Here is a 13,876-nt window from a genome sequence, read left to right as displayed (position 1 = left end):
TTTCTTTTCCCTCTCTCTCTTTTCCCCCACAGCATATTTTGAGACAGAAAAGGTGTATAGTTAAGCAGAGTTCAAGTTTTGTCTGTTGTAGTTTATAGAATCCCAGAATAGGTTGGGTTGGAAGGGACCTCAAAGCCCACCCAGCTCCAACCCCCTGCCATGGCAGGGACACCTCCCACCAGCCCAGGTTGCCCAAGGCCCCATCCAGCCTGGCCTTGAGCACCTCCAGGGATGGGGCAGCCTGTGCCAGGGCCTCACTGCCCACACAGTAAAAAATGTTTTCTAAATATCTAATCTAAACCTACCCTCTTTTAGTTTAAAGCCATTACTCCTTGTTCTATCACCACACTCCCTGACAAAGAGTCCCTCCCCAGCTTTCCTGTAGGCCCTCTTTAGGTACTGGAAGGCCTCTGTAAGGCCTTCTCTTCTCCAGGCTGAACAACCCTAACTCCCTCAGCCTGTCTTTATGGAGAAGTGCTCCATCTTTTTGCACGTGAGTCCAGTGTCTTAAGAGGTGTGTATCCTTTCCTCAGTTTATAAAATTGTGAGTTGTTTTAAAGCAAGGTTAATAATCGAGCTTAAGCCTATAAATGGAATATTTAACCCTTTTGTCAATAACAATAATCTTCCTCAGATGGGATGGCTCATTAAAACTTATCAGTTGACGTTTTGTCTAGGTGGTAGACCACATTCATCTGTGAGTTACTGAAAGCACCCATATGGTTTCTGCTGCACTGTGATATGCTGTTGAGTTGCAAGTCTTTTCAGTGCAGTGTCAAAAGTGTGAGATGTGTCCTCTGTGGCTGGATCACACTGTAGATTGATTAATGCGTGAGTTAAAAAGATAGATGTCTTTACTGGGATCTAGAAGTCCAAGTTCTGTAATTTGAAAGAGAACAGTAAGCACGAGTTCTTGTACACAGTTGCCAGGCAGTATGAATTCAATGAGAGAAAAAATCAGATTATCTTACAGATCCATATATGTTGTCGTCCTTTTTCTTATTGATTATTAATCTCTCCTCATATATTTTCTTTTGTGATGGTGCAGCTTTTTCCCTTATTTGCACGTGTGATGTGCTTTCACATACTCAATTATGCCTCCGCTCCAGGCACTTCATATCTAGTAGGTGATTGAATTTTGCCTTTTCTGTTCTCTCACATTACAATACTGGCACAGCAGTTCGTGTTATTCTTCGCTTCTAGCTTAATCTGTACCACACTGAGGGCTTCCTATAGCCCTCAGTTTCCCCAGTGCTGAATGGTTTGCTGGGCTTAAAATGGTTGGGGATGATGAGCCCAGAAGAGCTCGGTGCAGTAGGGGTAGCTTACGATCCTCTCCTATCCTTTGGCAACTGAAAAGCTCCCCTGTACTGTGTTCCCTTGGTCTCCTGCTAGAGAGAAAACTGTACCTTTGCCTGTTCTATATTTCGTTGTGTTTTGTTTTGTTTTTTCCCCTCCAGGGAACTGGATCTGATGGTTAACTGAAATAACTCTCAGACCTATGCTCTTCCCTCAGCTGCCCTTGGTGGATGGTGTATATATATATGTGTATGTATATGGATCTTTACTTACAGAAGTGCAGGAGCTCATCCAAGATTACCAGCTTTAGGGAGAATTTCGTGGTCAAGTTTTGTGGAGGTTAACAAAGCTGATAGTTCCTACTGCAGTACATCTGGGGGAACTAACTTGTGCTTTCCAGGACTAGGTGAGAGATGTAAACACCAAGTACAGAGATAAGAGGGATCCTATTTAAAGGGGATTAATTTGTATTTCTTGTTAAAGGGAGTCGTTCTATTTTAAAGTTAGAGCTGAGCAAAAATTTTGAATCTCTAATAAATATTGTCCCTGCTCAATAAACCTTTTGAGTATGTGTTGGAATCTGAAGCATGTGCTTAACTGCTTTGCTGAATTGGGGCCTTCATTACCAAATTGCAGGTGTATGTTAGTTTAAGTATTTAAGGAAAAAAAAAAAGTCAAACAATGCTTATTTTGTTCTGTTCAGCGTGGTTTGTTGCATTAATGGAAAACATCAGAAATGCTGTGCTGTTGCTGTGCTGTCCAAAACAGCCTTAATATAGTTAATATAGTAAATAGCTTGAGTGTTCGTGTACGAGATTGGGTCCAGTGAAGAATTAGCATAGGGTGATGAAACGAAAACATAGATAAATAAAATTTCTGCTTTTTTGTGCATAATATTGCTGCAGAATGAGGTTTTAAAATGTTTTCCTCTTTAAAAGTGCTCCAATGATATTTTGTAAATTCTTATGTGCATATTACTGTTATATGTGTTAGATAGCTAGGGCTCTGTAAAAATTTCCATAATAAACTTCTCTATATACTAGGGCTTAATAACTTGCTCATAAAAACGTGCTTTGGGCATAAAAGCAGTGTAGCAGTCTGCCAGAAAGCTGGAGCTTTAAGAATAAATAAATAAGGTCAAAGACTCTCTGTATGTTACAGAGAGTAATGCAACAAATAACATGTAAAATCTCAGAATTTGCCTAGTAGATCTTTTCACGTTTTGTGCAATTACACGTTTAGAAAAACATTTGTAGTTGCTTTCTGTTGCCTGCTGGCCACTGTAATGTTTTGTAATGTTGTGTCCCTAACTCTGAGTTACTTCTGGTTAAGACTAATGCCTCTTTGTCCTGGGCTGTGTCTCTAAAAGCAGAGCTGATTTGTTGAAGTCTGTGTTTAGCATCGTTCTCACTGATGTTACAGTCAATGAAGCACAGGTTTTTTTTCAAATCCAAGAGAGAGCATTAGGAGGGAACTGCATAGAAAGTGTGCTGTACCTAGCCTGTTCCTGATAAGTATTTTTTTATTATTCATTAAAGAGCATCTTGATCAAATATTTATGGAGACTTGCTGAGACAAACTAGTTAAGTGCTGAGCTAGGCTTTTTACCATTACTGAAGTCTGAGCTGTCTTTTCGTTTTCCTTCTTCCTCCAGTTTATGTTTATTTCTACTTAAACTCTTCATACATTTAATGCAGGTGTTGCTTTCCTATTTTCACCTACACCTCACAGGACTGAGAACTCATCTGAGAACTTCAAATTTCTTCTTCCTACATTTAAGACAAAAGGCTTTGAGTGTTTATTCATTAAGCGTGTTATTTCAGCCCCTGATCATTTCAGTTATTTCCTTCTGGAAAGTCTCTGGTTATTCCACACGTTTCCTGAAGAGTAGTGTTCAAAGCTATGCGTGTTGCTCTTAGGGCCTTTGAAGAAAGCAGGAGGATTATGCTTTGGTGATTCATTTGTTAGTGCAAATATCTGTGCAGTGGCTACTGTATAGGGACTGTTATCTTGAAGCACTATTTAGCAATTCTTGTTTCTTTCGGTAGTCTGCTTGGGAAGATGGAAGTGTCACAAGAAACAGAAGAAGAAATGTTCAGAAAGGAAATTAAAATTGTTTAGATACAAATCTTTGTAACGTTGTCATGTGCAATTTTGGTACGTAGGCCTGTAAAGTATGCTAAGATAAGATAGCGAAGAAAGGCCTATAGCCTGTTAACAGAGAAATAATTATTTAACTGTAAAAACTGGCTTTGTTTCACTAGTGTGTGACTGAAAATCAGTGGCTGACAGCTATTTATATCTTCATGCTTCATATTAATATGAAAATTTTCGAAATATAGATGATTTTTGTCTTCCTGATGCTACATTCCACCTGGAATTTGAAAAATAAGCTGAAGGATTGTCTGCAGTCTTACTGGCTATGTTAACACATCTTTTCCCTCTCTGTCTCCCCCCACGATTTTTCTGTGGTAAAATAAGCTCCGTGTTGCTCGTGGGATTTTTGTGCTCTGATGAACCACTTGTGTAGATGTGCTCTCCATGCCAAAAGTGGATCAGTACTGAATAAAACCCGTTAGTGTGAGTGGCCTAGAGGGCTTGTGTCACTGTGGTGCTACCTGTGTAGTGTCAGTAGTGCAAACCACCGCTGGCACACTGAAGGCCTTTGTTAGCCACCACAAGTATGCCTCTGTAACATGCTACAGGAGTTGTACACTAGAGGGCTTTTCTCCTTTTCTCCGTCAACATAAAATTAGCTATAGCTACATTGTGCTAAACGAAGCCACCAGATCTTTGCTAGTCTTTGTGAGGCATTCGCTTATTTTTAATGTTGGACTATGATGAGAAATAGAGAAAAGCAGTGAAAAAGGTACATTCTGGCTTACACTAAATGCCTTGAAGTCTTTATTTTTTACTTAGCAATGCTTTGATTGTCAGAGGAGCTGAGAAAACCTTGTTTCTCTTCACAAGTTGTCTTCTGACTGAGGGAAATGCCACAGATCTAGATTCAGTAGATGTTTGCTTGCATGTTAAAGTTGGAGATTCTGTATGCAAAGTTGAATTTGGTAGTGTTTTTTTTTTTTTTGTTTTTTTTGTTTTTTTTTTTTTTTTGTTTTTTATCTTTACATATACCGGTTACCTGCAAATTATGTTGATAAACATGTTTTCATTATGGTCTGGAGTTAAAATACATGAATTTAGCAGGAACTTCCGTTGTTCATGTATTATACTTTCAAATCAGATGGATTTCATGTAATATTGAGTGTGTCTGTGGCATTTTATAGAAGTGTTTGAAGTAAATACTGCATATTGCAAAAGGCAGACTTTTTAATAGCTATAAATAAATACATTTTTTCATTCAGGGCTTGACCTTGGGTGGGTACATAAGCATAAGGTGAGAAATTCTGCAGTTTTCCTCATACTTGCTGGAAATAAACTGAAATCCCTCAATGTTATTTCCTGTAGCAAGGTGTGTGGACTCAGATGAGGGAGATAGTCCCATAAAAGTAAAGGTAAGAGAAAAATAGAATGGAAAAACAGCCAAATAATGTGAGCAATATTTGGGTATGCATTTCTCCTACTGTGATAGTCAGACTTTGTTTCAAGGTAAGATTGTGGAGAGAATCTGAAGAAAACAAAATGTGAGAATCTCAATTTCTTGAATGCCTCGTTCTCTTATATTTTAGCTGCGTTATCAAGAAACAGAAGTGCAGCTAGCTTCTAGCTATGATGTAGTTGAATGAAATTTGACAGAAAAGATGCATTCATTTTTTTTTCTATTTTTCTACTTGATTTTTCTTCATTATATAGCACTGTTTCAGACTGGTTCTTCAGATGACAGCTAATCTGTTTGTATTTATCAGACATAAAAGGTTGCTGTTGTATTATCTAGCACTGTTGTACAAACAATGGAAGGATAACCAAGTAACTTTTATTTTTCTGTTGTCTTCAAAGGGACAGCTTCAGAAGAAAAAGCTTCTATCCTTCTCATTATATGAGAGAGCGATCCCCTCATAAGAGGGACTCTCCTTTCTTCAGGGAATCGCCAGTGAGCCGAAGGGATTCTCCGCACAGCAGATCTGGCTCTAGTGTCAGCAGCAGGAGCTACTCTCCTGAAAGAAGCAAAGCCTATCCTTTTCACCAGTCTCAGCATAGCAGAAGTATGTCATCTTTACATAAAAGAAATATTTCTTCTCAGCAAGGTAATGCTGGATTAATGATGAGAACTGGTTCGTGAGGTGAAACTTCAACTCATTATACGACCTTTCTCTTTACGTATGCTCTTTTACAATGAGAAAACGAGACATCGTGTACCAATTACTTGTCTGCTCTTCAGCTGCTTCATTGTACTGTCTGCTCCTCTATGTATTTCATGCGTGGGATTGTAGGTGTTATTTCAACAGCACCTCCAGACTGACTGCAGAACTCTCAGCTGTGCAGTTTTTCCCAGTTTAGTTTGTTATTTTCATTTTAGCATCAACTGCTTCTGTTACTTCTTAAGTACTTCTCTGGATTCCCTTAGAAGAAACTCAGCTGTCAGCTGTAGCAGATGAAGGCTTTTATTCCTGCAACCAGGGGAAAAGGGGGATTAAAAATTTGGAGAAATTAAGGTGCATGCTGCTACTTGTTATATTTTCTGAAAATGTTTTTAGAAGTGTGTTGTTAGGGCTTTGATGCTGGTGGATTATTTTTTAATTTATTTTTGTAGCAATTTAATTTCATTGCCAGGTTCTCTCAAATCTTGCTTTCTTCAAAGAAATGTAGAGTCAAGAACAAAAGGAATATGTTCTGGTTTGTAAAAGCTCAGCTGTTAATCTTTAAAAAAAAAAAAATAATCTAATGAATCATCTGTTTTAAAAGTGAAAACCTGAAATATTTAATTTGCAAAAAGAAGCAAAATTGCGTTTTTAAAGTATGCTACAATCTTAGCTACTGCTGTTTCTTCAATTTATGTAAATTAATTGGATTTGAGTTTCCTTTCTGCAAATGTTATTCTAGTGAGCTACACAAACCTACTGTTCATTTTGACAGTAGTTTTTTTAATTAATTAGGGTTTTTTTAGTTGATATGTGGCATACTAGACAATTATGTAGCTCCTCTTGCCAAAAAGTTTCTTGTGGAATTCAATTCACATTGTTTAAATACTAAGGAATTATTTCACTTAGTGGTAGAATACAAATTAGCTTTCTAGCTGATCATTGCAATTATTGTAACATTTAGTAATAATACCCAGTGAATATAAATTCCTGTCAATGTAGGAGAGGAAGAGAATATGATACTCAACTATATTTGCAGGAGTGTTGTCGATGTACAGATGAGAATTACCAGGAGTTACATGAAAAAAAAATGTTTGGAAAAACACGTAAATGTTTATGGTGTTTCCTACAATTCTGAGCTGACTTCTGTCACTTTTTAGTGCATTGGCAGAGGCAGAATTACTCAAACAGCAGTGGAAGTGGTGAGGTGGAAGCAGACATCTTCAGAAAAGATGCCAGTCCAGAGAGAGAGTTATATTTAAGTCTGTGGCTTTGGGGTTTTCTTTTCAATTCCATGGTTAAACACCTTTCTCCATTTTTTAATCGATATGAAGAGACCAGATGGCTTGTACACTGACTATTTCTCTATAATAGCTTGTTCCCCAGAATATAGTACTCTGGTTCATCTGTTCCTGCAGATGACTGAATTAAAACAATCTACTTGCAAGATATAAATGTTTTAAATAAAACTTCCAGCATACTGTTCGAAAATGATTTGTCCTAGGTAAGCTCATCTATTACATGGTTAGAAGGAAAATAAAATGGGACTGATGTCATATATGTCAGCAGTCCATTTTAGTCTGTTCATTTTAGAAAAATGGATTCTTCAATAAGTGAACTGTATACTGTTCCATGCGGAACTTTTAATACTTTAAATATTGTGATACTGTTTGAAGTCATGCTGTCTGAATCAGTTTGACCTGATGACTTCCACTGCAGGAGGAATATTTCATGCTCTTGAGCCGTTCAGAAATCATCAAAAATACAAGATTTCAACAAACAAACTAGGGAAATACAGGAACTTTTGGAGTAGAGGGACAGAAAGGGCTAGTGGGAAGAGCCGTTTCAATCCAGTTATGTTGGGTGAGCATGTAGGAAGGAGGGTGGCATGGCTTGGTCAGGCCAGTCCAGTAAGGGGTCTATAGAGTGCTGTGCCAAGGAGATCCAGGAATGCAAATAGCACTACTTAGAAAGTATCATGTTCAATGGTTCAGAATAGTCGTATGTTCACAATAAAGGGCCTTGAAAATATACAGCAGTTTCTTTCTCTTCTTAATTTTGCCTAATTTACTGCTACCTCTTTCAACTAATTCTGTCTGTTCAAGCACAAACACATAATCTACTCAAGTTAGGTAATCTCTAAAGAATCCAGTGTGATGAAGGAGGTATGTCAAAGGCAGAATTGAAATAGTTTGTGCATTTTTTTTTTAAGAAAGGATGTGGCTCATCATGAGGCTGAAAAGCAGGTATCACAGGAGCAAAACTTGTGTGTTACCTGTTGATGTCAGGGTGGCGTTCTGTGCTTTGGGGAGTGTGACAGATTAAAGATGTGATTATTTCCATCTTTTTTTTTTTGTTTCTGTCAGATGCATTGTATTTATAGCAGCTTTTAATTTTTGCACAGCTTTCCTTTTGGTGTTCTTTTTGTTGTTTAAGATCTTTCGTGGTTAAAGGTAATTCATAGTTAATCTAATCTTTGGTTTGGCCACTAGAAATTCTTAAATACATCTGCTTGCTATGTTTTTAAATGTTTTCCATTTAGCATGATTTTCAAATCAGGGACTAAATTGTAATTTGGAACACTTACTTTTATCCAAGTAATTTCCCCAGCTATTATCAGTAACGTTTTGAAAGACCTATCAGTAGCTGTGAAGATTTTTTTCATGGATTAGTAGGCCTTCAGCATCATGGTAGTAGTAACTCACTTGCCTCTAATAATGTGCAGAGATGAGCAATTGTTTGATCTTTGCTTTGTGCTACCAGTCTACTTTACACAGATGGCATGGAAATGTGAGGAAAGAGTAGAAGACCAGCTTTTTAAGTCTTTCTTGAACACAAAGTCTATGCAAAATGCATGCTTTTCACCATAGGAAATATGTGAAAAATATGGAAAATATGTCCAGACAGGTCAGCCAGGCTGGATGGGGCTTTGGGCAACCTGGGCTGGTGGGAGGTGTCCCTGCCCATAGCAGGGGTTGGGACTACGTGGTCTTTAAGGCCCCTTCCAACCCAAACCATTCTGTGGTTCTAATTCTGTGATTTCCTACTGTGAAAAGTATGCATTTTGCATAGACTTCTCCTTGTATTTTTTGTAGGTAGCAGTATTTCAAAATCCTCAACGCTATGCATCTTATTTTACAGCACTGAGTAAAAAAAAAAAAAAAAAAGAAAATAGCTTAGCTGTTAGGAGTGAGATGCCTTGTTTTATTGCTTTTTATTGCTTGAATTCATTAATTTAAAGCCATATTGGTTCTCCTAAATAAGTCTGCTCAAATAATTTATATCCAAATTTTCATAAATGCTTGGTAGACTTGTTTTTAATTCATCCCTTTCTTAATTGAACTGATACAAATTTAATTGAAGCCAAGATAAGTCTGTATTACTTTCCATTTGTGAGCAGTCGTGCAATTTCTAGTGAATGTGAATAGTTTAGTAAGTTTACGCCTGCTGACAACAGACCTGTTGTACCTGTTCACCTCTTGCAGATCCTTTAGATGCAATCCGTAGACCACAGGCTGAAAACCAGTAGCCTGCACTGCAACCAGTTGTAGTGCTGTGGGCTGCCTGTAACCGACCTGTGGCAAGGCTGTGCACAGACTGTGATTAGCGTAGTAAATCTGAAGTGGCATTTTGCTGGTTTGAACACTTACAAGAAAACCTCTGATAATACAAAGAGAATTTAGCCTGTGGTTCATACAATACAGGATTTCCCACCGCAGAGCCTTCCAATGTACTGTGGCTGCTAAACCAGTTCCTGCACTGCCTGGTTTCCTGGAGTGATTGATTGGTGGCTAATAGAATAAAAAGGTAGCAATTCTTCATCTCACCTGCTAGGATTAAGCTTATTACAGGAACATTAAAAAGTAAAACGACATCATCTTGCCAAATCATATTGCTGTGCTCCTCAGTTAAGTATTGAGTAATGAGGTTTCCTAAATCTGCCAAGTATAACAACTCTCTCTTCTCTCTTTGTAAAGAGAAGAAAGTGTTATCAGAATTTATCAGATAGTGGAGGCTATAGATTTCCTGTCTGAGCTGAGCAAATTTCACTGAAGTTTTTCTGCCAATAAATTATGAAAGCCAATATATTTGCAGCATATGTATTTAATGTAATTTTGCACTTCTTAATTTATTCTTTAATTATAGGTAAAGAGAGGACTTCAGTTCAGACATTGAAAACGTCAAGAGATGCATCACCTTCGGGTTCCACAGCAGTACCATCATCAAAGGTGAATTTTGTTTTTTGAGCACTTCTCACCATTCTTTCAGGTCGTTCATTGTTGGAATTCATTATTTTTTTTCCCCCTCACTTGGGAGGAGATGCTGTATGCAGCTGTTAAGGAAAGGAGCATCTTGTATTGCTCTGCAGTCCTGCAGAGAGGATGGTTGTCCTGTATCTAGCAGGAAGGTGCTGCTAATGCTGTGTATCTAATGATGACACTGACAATGCTTTTTATTCTGTAGTCACTGTCTTATTTTAGGAGAAAGGACATTTAAAATAGATTTTAAATCACTATTTTCTAAAGCCTGGAGTACGCTAGGAAAGGAATGGCAAGGAAAAAATGGGGAAGCAGATTTTAGGAACAAAAGATCAATAGGACATGCATGTACGTGCACTGAACTCCATCCTTTAGTGATTCTTCAGGTGTGACTGGATTTGGAAACAGTGAGGTGAAGTGTCTGACAGATTGGGAAAGTAATGTGAACAGAAGAGTTGGCCTGGAAGCAGGGCTGCGTAGGGATGTGGCAAGAATGATAGCATTTCCTCGGGAGCAGAGCCACATTGCAAAACAGTTTGGTAAATGTCTTTTAAGATTCTAAATGATGCTGTTTAATTTCCCATCAAAAAAATCTTGTCAGCTGAGCACCAACTACATAATCTTACTAATTAGTTAAACAGACAGACTAATAAACGCTAATGAACAATCAGCAGCAATCAGTTTTGTTCTGGCCGTCCTGTGGCAGTAAAAACATTTTCACATCACAGACTGCTTGCCTGAAATTGTATTTGAGGTTAAAATGAACGCTTCCACAGGAGTATTTTCCCTACATTTTTGAGAAATCTTTTTTAATGAAAAATAAACAATGCTATATATTGTTCTGAGTGAACAAGGTCCTATTAGAAAGTAGCACTCACCCTAAGTAGCGTGATATACTAGCCTGGTTCTTGGGGGTCTTTTTAATTAAAAAAAGAAAAAAAAAGTGGATTTAAAAAAAAAAAAAAAAAAGGGGGGGGGGAGCAGGGGGAGAATGGTATTTTTGTTGTGAGAAGGTAAGACTAAAGGAAATAATTAACTGGGTAAAAAAAAAATCAGGTTTTGGTTGTGCTATGTCACTCTAAGTACTTATTCCTTATGCAGCTCTTTTGGAAGTGCTGTGCTAGGCACTAGTGAAGTGCCAATGTCCTTAAGGGGGGAGGCTAGTCCTGTATTTACAGTGATGTAAATAAGTAAGATAAAAGCTGTTAGGCACAAGTTGTGCTGATCTGGATTAGAAAATAAACTTTATAATTAGTTCACCTATTTTGCTTACGGACTTAACATCCCGCAGCTTAATACTAAATCTGTAATATAAATCTGTGGGAACAAAGAGATACTGCAAAATCTCTTGCTATGGTATTAATATGCAGTGTGAGCTTGAGCTATAAGTATTCTTTGTATAGCTTTCCTCTCCAGAGAGCTCTGATCGATGCTGTATTGATATTTTATTTTATTTTTTGACGCCAGAGGTTTGCGTATATCCACTTGATGTAGACCACACAAAATACAACTTTGTTTGACTGAAATCTTTACCCCAGTCACACAAGTATTTATTGGCTATACATAAGCTGCAATAATGGAATTACTTCAGTGATGTTTTATCACTTGTCCCTTTTGAGTCCCCACATCTGCCTGTAATGTACTGTTTTCTGTCAGAGGAGCCTCCTGGGGTGATGGCTGGATTACACTACCCAGTTAAACTGTGTAAGTGCTTCACTTGTGTGGAAATATCAACCAAAAAAGTTGTGCCAAAACACGATAAACATCTCTAGGGCGAGGGTCTTACAATCTAGAATGGAGAAATGAATTGTATGCTTCATTCTCTAGATTAAAGGAGATAATTTTCACTGCTCTAAGTAATAATTTAGCTTTGAAATACTTGTAAAGGTATATGCTTTAACAGCAATATCTCTTTTCACTTTAACTGTATGCAAATCTGAAAAAGGTTTTTTTATCTGTCTTATAATTAATTTTTTTACATATTCATGCCTGTGAATTAATACATGCTGGTGTTATCAGATCTTAACCACCTGTTTAATTGACTGCTGCATGACATCTTTTGTGTTTTTCTTTAATATCTTTCTGGACTACAAGCCTTGGAGGCTGCATCCAACATAATTAAAGCCAAAGACAGATGTGTGAGACAAGGAAAGCTTCCCAGAGAAGATAGCAGAAAACTGACAGGTTTTTGCTGCTCTTGCATTATGCATAAGGAAAAAATGAAAAGACACCCTTTTTTGATTAAAAAAAAAAAGTTTTTTTGTACATTTCTTGCTAGTTTACAACCTAAATAGCTTCAAATGTTTTCATTTGAAGTGTGCTCATGTTCTTTTAATTTTCTCTTACCTTTAATAGAGTGTACCTGTGGAAATGCTACTACTTTATTATATAAAATACACTCAGTATTTTTAGTACATGTTATTCACATGTGACCCACATAATTTGGTGAGATTAAACTTTTTTTTTCCCCTGCTGTCTTCCAGATACTAGAATGGCTAGTTTCTATTTTCAGCTTGTAGAAGCATTGTAAGGCATGTGAGATTTTATCTTAAGTTTTTGCAATGATAACAATTGGTGACAACGATATTGATTATGTCTTTTTGCAGAGCTATATTTGAGGAAATGGAGAGGTTTGTAATAAAACCACAATACAAGATTTTCTGGCAGCTAGGAAGAAGTCAAATTATAGGTAAAAGTTGTGCATACATTGGGGAATAAGAACATTGGGCAGGCAGCAGTTGGTAGTGAAATTAGTATAAGAATAATCATGTACTTTGGAAAAGTGAGCTGGGAGTTATATTGCCTCTTCCTCTTAGGAACCCTCTTACTAGCTTGTTTGCATATCAAACTCCTCGTTACCTCTGTCACCTCCTGATTTTGCTGATTCTAATTCTGTAATTTTGTATTTCACTTCTCAATTCAGTTAAAGGTTGTGTCTTTATGGCACAGAATCCTATATCGGACTGCAGAGTGTTTGCTTCCTGTGGACATCTATGTAATTTGCAATGAACTAATGATAAGGTGTTTTCTTTTTTGATTTCTTGTTTGCTTTTTTTTTTGTCCATCTACATGCTAAGGTGGAACAACTATTGGGTAGACATTGTGGCATCCTTTTTCAGGCAGTTGCCTTTTGTATCTTTTTTGATATCTATCTTAGTGTGGCCGTTATTATTACTATTATCATTATTATTGCTATATTTTTTCTTTCTTTTCTGTCCTAATAAACTGTCTTTATATCAGCTCACAAGCTTTTACCTTTTTTTCCAGTTCTCTCCCCCATTCTGCTGGTTGGGGAGGGTGAGAAAACGGCTGTGTGGTGCTGAGCTGTTATAAACCACAACACCTTTTACGCCTGAAAATTGCATTGAATTATAAGGTCAATCCACACTTGTGTCTGATTACTCCATAGTATGCATTAGATCCCTTTGTCTTTAAACTCAGCTGGTCTCAAATTTTTCTGTTATCTGACCTTTGAACAACAAAACAAAAACCCTGATTCTGAAAATATGGTGCTTTTTTAACATTTTCCTGAACTTTATTTTGTTTTTAAACAAGTCAGCAAATGAAATTTTCGGCTTCCTTATTTCCTATTTCAAGATGTTGTGAAAAAATGTTTATTTTCATTTTGAGGATGTTTTTCCATGTGGAAATGTATTTCATGTTTAAACCTTCACTGTAATGTTTTTCTCCAGGCATTGGATAAGAGCAACAGACTATCGGAGAAGGAACTTGCAGAAGCTGCAAGCAAATGGGCAGCTGAAAAGGCAGAGAAAGCGGATGAAAGCAGTTTACCTGAAAGAACAGAGTATGATGTAAGACAGGAGCATTAATCAATTTATTTTGTTATAAGTGTTAAAACAGTAGCTTCTAGTTTTACAGCACTTTCCTGAAAGGCATGTCTTATAATTTACCCTTGGAATTGTCTGCCTGTACTGTGAAATTTTGGTGTAAGGGGGAGAGAGGGAAACTAAAGCCTTGTGTTCATGATGCTATATTCGTTGTTTAAAAAAAAAAAAACACACAAAACACAATGCAACACCAACCCACAAAAACATAGTGTGT

At 37.2% G+C, this 13,876-nt stretch overlaps 1 protein-coding gene across 4 annotated transcripts in view; it reads left to right on the top strand.

The window, feature by feature from the left end:
* PPHLN1 (periphilin 1) overlaps nt 1-13,876 on the top strand; it is an 80,637-nt gene that overhangs the window by 26,292 nt on the left and 40,469 nt on the right. For 3 of the 4 annotated variants that reach the window (XM_084305981.1, XM_084305978.1, XM_084305979.1), the window contains exons 6-8: nt 5,254-5,501; nt 9,702-9,784; nt 13,507-13,626. In XM_084305981.1, coding sequence (XP_084162107.1) covers nt 5,254-5,501; nt 9,702-9,784; nt 13,507-13,626 — 451 coding nt within the window. The remainder of the gene's footprint in view (nt 1-5,253; nt 5,502-9,701; nt 9,785-13,506; nt 13,627-13,876) is intronic. The other variant, XM_084305980.1, reaches the window with a different exon arrangement.

Source organism: Netta rufina (genome assembly GCF_964035555.1).
Source record: "Netta rufina genome assembly, chromosome: 1".
Taxonomy (NCBI): Eukaryota; Metazoa; Chordata; class Aves; order Anseriformes; family Anatidae; genus Netta; species Netta rufina.
The sequence above is the reverse complement of the archived record's forward strand: the minus strand, read 5'-3'. Positions and strand labels throughout refer to the sequence as shown.